General features: G+C 46.6%; 1 protein-coding gene across 1 annotated transcript; it reads left to right on the top strand.

Annotated features, from left to right (window-relative positions):
• The first annotated feature begins 4,209 nt into the window (after window positions 1–4,209).
• Window positions 4,210–9,179, top strand: LOC139220004 (nucleoside diphosphate kinase-like). The gene is made up of 5 exons (XM_070852042.1): window positions 4,210–4,332; window positions 6,402–6,534; window positions 7,795–7,896; window positions 8,527–8,639; window positions 8,731–9,179. The coding sequence occupies exons 2-5, from the start codon at window positions 6,406–6,408 to the stop codon at window positions 8,843–8,845; spliced, it is 459 nt and encodes a 152-aa protein (XP_070708143.1). The 5' UTR covers window positions 4,210–4,332; window positions 6,402–6,405; the 3' UTR covers window positions 8,846–9,179.

Genomic DNA, 9,179 nt, shown 5'->3' with positions numbered 1-9,179 from the left:
GTTGTTTATAGAGCTAGTTGTTTTAAGTTTGGTATGCCTAACATTGACGTTCCTATGAAATTGAACAACATAAACATAACGTGAAATTAAGAATATATGTATATTGTATATTCATAGATTGTGGATTTTTTTTATGTGGGAGAAAGAGGCAATGTAGTTCATTTTATTTGAGCTTTTTGTGGAAAACCCATTACAGACACATAAGGTTGGGTATCATTTGAAAAATTATATACCAGCACAAATCCCAGTATCCTGAAGTGATGCCGATACCAATACTTGCATTACTTCATTCAATACCTTTTTCTCCATGCTTGATGAGGTGCTTTATGTTACTCATATTCCCCAATTTTTTCTGAAATTATCCTTTCGCATTTTATACATTAATTTTCAGATTTTAAATCAGATGACATGTCTGAACAATTTTGTTGGCATCTTTGCATGCTGAACTGCCAACTCTGTCTCATATACCATGCTCGACTTCAACGTCACAGACTCTTTGGGTCGTAGCTGATGTGGTAGTGGGCACTGCAGTATTGGATCCTACACCAGTAATGCAAGCTTCTGGCAGGGAAAAGAAAGCCTCCTCACTCTTTTTTGGAAGGTTTAGTCACTGAATGTCAAGTGCTGGTAATAAAAATGTATCGTGTCAGGCATGAAGTGTCTGGCAGAGATTGGTTTGAGACTGCCTGTTATTTTCTACTTTGCTTGACTCAAAGCTTTGATGCTTGGTAACAGACTAATGATGACAATTTAGTATGTTTAATGACTTCGTATTTTTGATGCATTTCAGTTTGAGGATGACTGGTCAGGTTTTGTCTATTCCCTTATTACATTCTAAATTGATCTGAAAAGCAGTTATCCATCTATCCATCTATACCGCTTATCCGGCAGGGTAAGCTGGAACCAATCCCAGCTGACTTCGAGCAAGAGGCGTGGTACACCCTGGACTGGTCAGCCAACCACAGGGCCAACACACATACAGACAGACAACTACTCACACTCACACCTACGTGCAATTGAGAGTCACCAATCAATCTAACCTGCATGTCTTTGGATTGTGGGAGGAAGGCGGAGTACCCGGAGAGAACCCACACTAGCACACGAGAACTCCACACAGAAAGAGGTTCAAACCTGGATTCGAACCTGGAACCTTCTAAAAGCAGTTATACCTTTTCTTATGTTCAAAGCACTATTTTTACAATTGACTTTGGCTACTGACATATTTAGTTGATATTGATTATTTCTCATTTCTTGATTATGATTTGCATTAAATATAATAGAAGAATCAGAATCAGAATTACTTTATTGTCATTGTGCAAGAAGCACAACGAAATTTAAATACAGCAGCTCTCATGGACAGTGCAAACAACGGAAGGTGCAAAATACAGAATAGTGCAAAAGAAATACAAAATAGTGCAAAAGAAAAAGAATATATGTAAGAAAATATATACAAAAATATAAATAGGTTCACATATTTAGGTGTTGTATTGTTCAGGTTGTGTTGTTGTTATTTAGGGCAATGACAGCTCTGGGGTAGAAGCTGTTCTTTAGTCTGTTGGTGCTAGACTTTATTGCCCTGAAACGTCTGCCTGAGGGAAGGAGTTGGAAGAGGTAGTGTCCGGGGTGTGAGGAGTCCCTGATGATGCTGCGGGCTCTCCTGAGGCAGCGGGTGCTGTAGATGTCCTCCAGAGATGGAAGAGGGCAGCCAGTCAGTCTCTGGGCGGTGTTTATGACCCTCTGGAGCTGCTTCCTCTCTGCCGCAGTGCAGCTGGAGAACCACAGCGAGATGCCGTGGCTCAGCACCGACTCCACCGAGCAGCGGTAGAAGGACACCAAGAGCTCAGTTCTTAAGTTGTTCTTCCTGAGAATCCTCAGGAAGTGGAGTGTCTGTTGGGCCTTCTTCAGGATCGCTGTAGAGTTAGCAGTCCAGGTCAGGTTTTCACCGATGTAGGTGCCCAGGAACCTGAAGTCCGGCACCATCTCCACCCTGTCCCCGTTTATGGTGATGGGCTGAATGTCCGGTTTACACCTCCTGAAATCGACAATCAGTTCCTTCGACTTGGAGGTGTTCAGGATGAGGTTGTTGGTGGTGCACCAGACTGACAGTCGCTCCACCTCCACCCTGTAAGCTGTCTCGTCTCCCCCGGAGATGAGACCCACCACCGTGGTGTCATCCGCGAACTTGATGATGGTGTTGTTCGGGTGGGTGGGGGTGCAGTCGTGGGTGTAGAGGGTGTAGAGTAGGGGGCTTAGCACACAGCCCTGTGGGGAGCCGGTGCTGGTGCTCAGTGCTGGGGACAGGTGGGGTCCTACTCTCACCCTCTGGGAGCGGTCTGTCAGAAAGTCCATGACCCAACAGCAGATGTTGTGGGACAGACCCAGGTCCACCAGCTTGCTCACCAGTCTGCTCGGAATGATGGTGTTAAAAGCCGAGCTGAAGTCCAGGAAGAGCAGCCTCACGTAGCTCCCTCGCTGTTCCACATGAGTCAGCGTGGTGTGCAGAGCAGTGGCGATGGCGTCCTCCGTAGACCGGTTGGCTCTGTAGGCAAACTGGTGGGGGTCGAGTGTGGGTGGCAGGAATGAGGTGATGTGACTCCGTACCAGTTTCTCAAAGCACATCATTATGATGGGGGTGAGTGCCACTGGCCGGTAGTCATTGAGGCTGCTGATGCTGTTCTTTTTTGGCAGAGGGATGATGGTGGAGGACTTTAAGCAGGGTGGGATGGAGCACTGGGTGAGGGACTGGTTGAAGATGCTGGTGAAAACCCCAGCTAGCTGGTCAGCGCAGTCCTTCAGCACCCTCCCCGTCACACCGTCAGGTCCAGCAGCTTTACGGGGGTTCACTGCCCTCAGGGTTCTCCTCACTTCCTGCGCCTGCACAGTGAAGGTCTGGCTGTGGAGGGATGTCAGCTGCAGTGTGGGCCCCGCTGGTGGCTCAGCCTCAAAACGGGCGAAGAAGTGATTGAGCTCCTCCGCCAGTGAGGCGTCCCCAGAGATTGCGGTGGTGTTGCTGGATCTGAAATTAGTGATGTGCTGGACCCCTTGCCACACCTGCCGACTGTTGTTGCTCCTGAAGTCCTCCTTGATCCTCTGCTTATAGTCTGTCTTGGCCTCTCTGATGCCTCTCTTCAGAGCAGCTCGAGCGCAGCTGTACAGATCCCTGTCTCCGGACCTGAAAGCACTGTTTCTCTCCTTCAGCAGTTCCTTGACCTCCTTGTTCATCCAGGGCTTCTGGTTAGGAAACACTCGGATGTGCCTGTCCACTGTGACGGTGTTAACACAGTGTTGGATGTAGCCGAGTACTGCTGAGGTGAACACCTCCAGGTCTTGGTGGCAGAAGATGTCCCAGTCTGTGCTTTCGAAGCAGTCCTGCAGCTGCTGAGAGGCACCGTCAGGCCAAGATTTCACAGTTCGTGTTGTGGGGGGTGCTCGCTTCTTCACCGGTTTGTAAGCTGGAATCAGGAGCAGCGACATGTGATCAGAAGAGCCCAGGTGGGGCAGCTGGGTGGCCCTGTATCCATGCTTGATGTTGGAGTAGGTTTTATCCAGCGTCTTGGATCCCCTGGTGGCACATTTGATGTGCTGGTGGAATTTAGGGAGCACTACTTTCAGATCAGCATGGTTAAAGTCCCCCGCGATCACGTGCACTGCTTCTGGGTGGTTGTTCTGTTGCCAGCTAATTCCCTGCTTGTAGTTCTTTTGTTGATTGATTTTTTTAACCAGGAAGCATCGATGGGGGTTGTCTGTCCTGGTGTATACACACATATAATAATCTTATTTATTGAATACATTTTATATATTATGAGCTTAGTTCACCAAGAGGTGCATGCACATTTGCTATCAGCAGGAAGACTCATCAGTAAAAAAAAAAAAAGATTCAAACTATGACACCCTTCATTATGTACCATTCTCAGACATGCAGAAATTGGTATCAGCCATCTTGAGAAGACTGAACTGAAAGAGGCCAGAAACTGGGAACATTTTTCTTATTTCAGATTTATAAAATAAACATAACGGACAAATATCTTCACGATGATTGCTCGTGATTTTGTCACGCCGATAAAAGCTACTCAGCAATTTTACAAGAGTGCTCCATCTATTCTGCAGAGCACTCACTGGACAGACAGTACCCGAATGCCAGCAATGTTAGTCTCGCGAGATTAGAACGAGAGCGTATGGCTCCGCGAGACCTTTGGTTCCGGTGTCTCGCTCATGATGTGTCCGCGCTAGTCCCGCCTCGCACATAAAAGCGGCTGCGCCCGCCATTGAGGTCTTCTCCCACGTCCACTGGAGCAGCTGCCGTCACTGTCTTACCAGAGCTTCATTGTAAAGGTGATATGAGCATATTGTTGTTTTAATACATGTTTAAAGTTGTGTTTTTGTTAATGAAAGCGCTCTTCTAATCCCCCCGTTCGTTCGGTTGGAAGCTAGCGTTCGTTAAATGTATGGAAATAGTGGTGGAACTTGGTTTTAAGCACTTAAGTCTAAACTTGCGGACGATACATCAGGACACCGTCAGTAATTAAAGCTAGAGCCGGGGCACGTTGGAATGGCGGCTGGGCGCGGTAAGGCGTGTTCCCTGCCGCTGCCCTGATGTGTTACGGTGGAGGTGATTTTCCGCTGCAGCGCGAACAAAAGACCATGTGCCGGTGTGTCTGCGAAGGCCCGGGCCTGCCCCCCCTCCAGCTCCAGAGAGAACCGGGTGTTCTGGTGCTGCCCTACGGCCTCCACGGGGTGGGGGGAAGAAACTGGTGTGTTTGACGGTGACCGGGTTAAAGAGCGGCCCTCGGGAGCTATCTGCAGATTAAACGTCATTGACTTGGTTGAAGTAAAGTCCTCGAGCCTTCAGCTGTGCGCATGTGCCACCAGCTCCCCTCAGAGAGCGAGTCAGACCGCAGTGAACCTCAGTCACAGCACGAGTCTGTCACACAAGGCCAAGTGGATCACTCATGACTGCTGACTCCCTCTCACAGACCAGCTCCCCTGAGCTCTGGCACTGTGCTGCCTTACTGACGTGTTCTACAGGGATGCTTAACGTAATTTTAATTTTATTTCCACATCTGCTCCAACTCCAGCATACCTTTTTTTTTTTTTTAGTTCCAGCTCTAACAACTGGCCTTTCCTCCTCTTTGTCAGGCTGTTCTGAAGTGACCATGTTTCCTGGGAACTGTGACTCTTGACTCCAGTTAGATGGAAAAGAACTTCTTCAGATGATAAATATCTATTAGAGTTGTGTTAATGGCACTCTTGCCTGTAGACGACTAAGGTTCACTATTTTGCAGTACTTTTTTTTTTTTAATGCTGGTTTTGTGGATGTTGAGCAGTTTTGTCATGGTTAACTGTCTGGGACACGTTAACAGTGGTTCTTTACAGATGTTTCTAGTGTTTGAGAACATTACAGTACATCAATCATTAACTAGCACTTGTATGGTAACATCATGCTACATACTGAATGTATGCTGCTTTTGCTTTTCTAGTAATTGATTTGCGTATTGTTCCTTTTTAAAAGGAAACTGCTAATTTTCGACTGCCTCTGTATCATCAGTGTTGGCATATTTAGATAAGTAAATGAACTTCAGACTTCCTCACTTGTCCAACTCATAGTGGATATTTACTGCTGTGATTCACTTTTAATTATAGGTTCACTGTTAAGTCAGTTATTCAGTCAAATAACGGCTACGAGCTAGAAGACTAACACGGAGCTCTGGCTGCAGACAACATGGAGGAGAGGAACATTGTTCATTTGCAAGCACTACCCATATTATGTTAGACAATGCTGTTTGAAAGGTGTGTTTTTTTTTTTTTTTTTTTTTTTTAAATTTCTGAATGGCCTTGTGATGTTACAGTTGATCTTGCATACTGTAGAGTCTTGTCTCTTTGTTTGCTGTTAGTTTTTTGGGAGACATGGATACTGCAACCCTGACAGCAGCGTAGCAGCAGCTAACAATGGGTGGGGCATTAGTGAAGGGTCAGTTTGTTTGTTAATGACTGATCTGCCATTAATGACGATCATTTGGTCTATAAAATGTCAAAAGGTGTCAAATGCAGTTTCCTGGCACTCAAAATGGCTTTTCAGGCCACAGTACAGCAAAAGTACAGGAAAGTGAAAGTGACTTCAGTGCTGTCCAGTGCACCGTGCAAACCATGTGAGGAGAACTATCTTTACTCTGTGGGTGGGGCTGGCAGGTTGTCCCGTTCAGGTGATCGCACGGTTAAATCCACACTGAACAGACGTGTGTGTTCTGTGCAATGGGGTCGGGGCCCTCAGCAGGCAGCCCCACTGCTGACTGTGCCAAATGCCACCGAGGAGTGTGAGTGACTCTCCAGGATCCTTCCTGCAAACTGCACTTGGTTATTTTCCCTAAATCCCCCCTTTTTTCCCCCCTCCTGCTTTGTTTCAGAATCATGGCTGAGATGAAGGAGCGCACCTTCCTTGCCATCAAGCCTGATGGTGTGCAGAGGGGAATCATCGGAGAGATCGTCAAGAGGTTCGAGATGAAGGGTTTCAAACTCGTGGGCATGAAGATGCTCCATGTAAGTACATTTGGTTTATTTACCTTGTCATTGGCTGCACTCATGATTGTCTCTAGTGTTGTACAATCATCAGGATGTATGACATCTTGTAACCGTGTGGAGGGACTGTTAAGACCTCTGGTGAGCTGATAAGCCTACTTGTCTATTCCTGACTGTAGCTAGACCAATTAGCACTAAGGATGGCAGCCTCTTGATCCTCTAAAGTCTCTGACACAGCGCCGCTGCTTGACTTTACCTCACGGCTGGTCAAATTAACCTGCATTATGCAAGAATTGATCAAAAACTGACTCGTCTTATAGGTCTGAATGGAGAAAGTGTCCAGTCAGGTTAGTTGTGGGGGAAGTAGATTAACCTTGATTGCTCCAAGCAAATCAGAGTGTCATGGTGCAGGAGGAAGTGAAGCACATTTGCATCAACAGCAGGGAAAGGCTGCACTAAATGTGGCGTGTCAGGGGTTAACGATGAGGCTTTCCCATGGCAAGTGAACTGCCATCATATCAATTTATCACACACTGGAAATGGACTGGCTTCTTAATTATATTTTCCTGTGTGGGGGGGTGGGAGCTTTTTTTTTTTTTTTTTTTTTTTTTTTTTTTGTTCCTGACATGACCATTAACATCAGTCTCTGGCATTTACCTTTTCAGCATGACTGAAATACAACCAAGTGACCAGAAGCCATAACTGTTCTCACTGACATTGTGTCTGACAACAAGCTGCCATTTTAGATCAAAGTGGACTTTTTGCTGCAGCATCACAACAGTGGGATTAGCTGACATCTGCTTATAGGATTTCTGGTTAAACGTGTGTGACTTGGGTCTTAGCATTGAAGTATTAACCATGTGATCAGGTGTGCTGTAAGCTTGTTGGTCTGTGTGGTTGTTGAGCACACTATGATGGCTGCATCACTGCAGCTGGTGAAGGCATGAAAGCTGGCCGTAGACTGCTTGTATATTGAGGGCTCCCCTCTAATGGTAGAGGCGGGGGTGCACCAATGACCGTCTGCTTTAGAACGCTGATTCATACTGATGATGACTTCTTTTGCACAAGTCTGGAAGGAAACCTGGAGCAGGATGTACTGGAGCTTTAGCACGTTAGAATTAATGCAACCAAAAGCAGAAACGCTGAATTTCATGACATGGACTAAGTGAGTAATGTGGTCACATCTGCCTGGGGGGGGGGTGCAGTTATCCTAATTTTATCACTATGTCAGACTGTAAGTGACTATGTCAAATTCCTGTCTCCACTGTGCCCCTGCTGCAGGCCTCTGAGGACCTCCTGATGCAGCACTACATTGACCTGAAGGATAGACCGTTCTTTCCAACCCTCATCAACTACATGAGCTCTGGTCCAGTGGTTGCCATGGTAAGAAAAGAACCCTTCAAACTGTACAAGACTAGTGTACCATTGAACCAGAAATGCTTAAAACCCAAAGACAAGCTGTTCACTGCTGCATGGCTGTCATGGAAAAGGACACTCAGTCTGTCAAAGGGCCATTATTATGCAAAATTTGCTTTTTTTTAATGTCCATTCAGCATGAATGTGTTGTCAGTGTGCTAAACTATGAGAAGACAGTTTCTTTTTCCAGTAAATGTGTGTAAACTGTTCAGATCTCGCTCCCCTTATGATGTCATTAGGGGATCTGTTGAACATGTAACACCCCCAGCCCTTCAGCAGGCTGACTGTCCTAGCCCACAATGCTGTCCCTATTGTTTCTCCTCACTAACACCACCAGCACAGATATTCCAGGCCAGAGCAAAGCTCACAGCTTAGAGCAGCTGTGGCAGCATGTGGTGGGAAGTGTTTTATGTTCAAAAAACAAGTCTGCCTATTCTAGTGGGATCTCCAAAAGTAACTTCTGAAAGAGCACATGGGACCTTCACTTGGTTCTAAGTACTACAGTGAAGTGTAACAGGAGAAGGCCGGCAAAGCGTTCATCTGATTACCTTCTCCGTTCGCTGGCTTCATCTCCATCCCACTGTTTTTGTATTGCAGGTGTGGGAAGGCAAGGGTGTGGTGAAGACTGGCAGGGTGATGCTGGGCGAGACCAACCCAGCTGACTCAAAGCCCGGAACCATCAGAGGGGACTTCTGCATCGACGTCAGCAAGTGAGTGCCGTTTGCATTCTGTGCTGGCATCTCTGGGTATCTTCAGGTTCTCATATTGATTCTCATATTGCTGTTTTCCTCACGTTCACAGGAACATCATCCACGGCAGTGACTCTGTGGAGAGCGCCACCAAGGAGATTTCCCTGTGGTTCAAACAAGAAGAGCTGGTCAGCTACACTAGCTGTGCCTTCAGCTGGCTCTACTAAGCCTCTCCATGTCCTGCAGCGCTCCTCACACTGGTCACAGACCAGTAAAACTCTTGCCTGAGATTTCCTCTTTTTTTCCTCCTGTAGCCTCAAGGGGAGAAGAACTGGTGTGAAGTGCATGTCCCACAGTCTCACACCCCCTCGTGCTCTCTACTCGTTATACTGTACTTTGGATCTGGTCTCAAGTCCAGGTCTAGCCTGGAGTCATTCCCAAGCTTCATTCCTTTTTTTTCAACACATTCCATCCATCTGTTGAAGGTTCAGTTAATGAGTCGAAACGATATCCGTTTTGTTAAATGGTGATCTGCTTTCCAATAAAACGTGCACAAACGGC

Source organism: Pempheris klunzingeri, chromosome 20 (genome assembly GCF_042242105.1).
Source record: "Pempheris klunzingeri isolate RE-2024b chromosome 20, fPemKlu1.hap1, whole genome shotgun sequence".
In the NCBI taxonomy this organism is placed as follows: Eukaryota; Metazoa; Chordata; class Actinopteri; order Acropomatiformes; family Pempheridae; genus Pempheris; species Pempheris klunzingeri.
The sequence above is the reverse complement of the archived record's forward strand: the minus strand, read 5'-3'. Positions and strand labels throughout refer to the sequence as shown.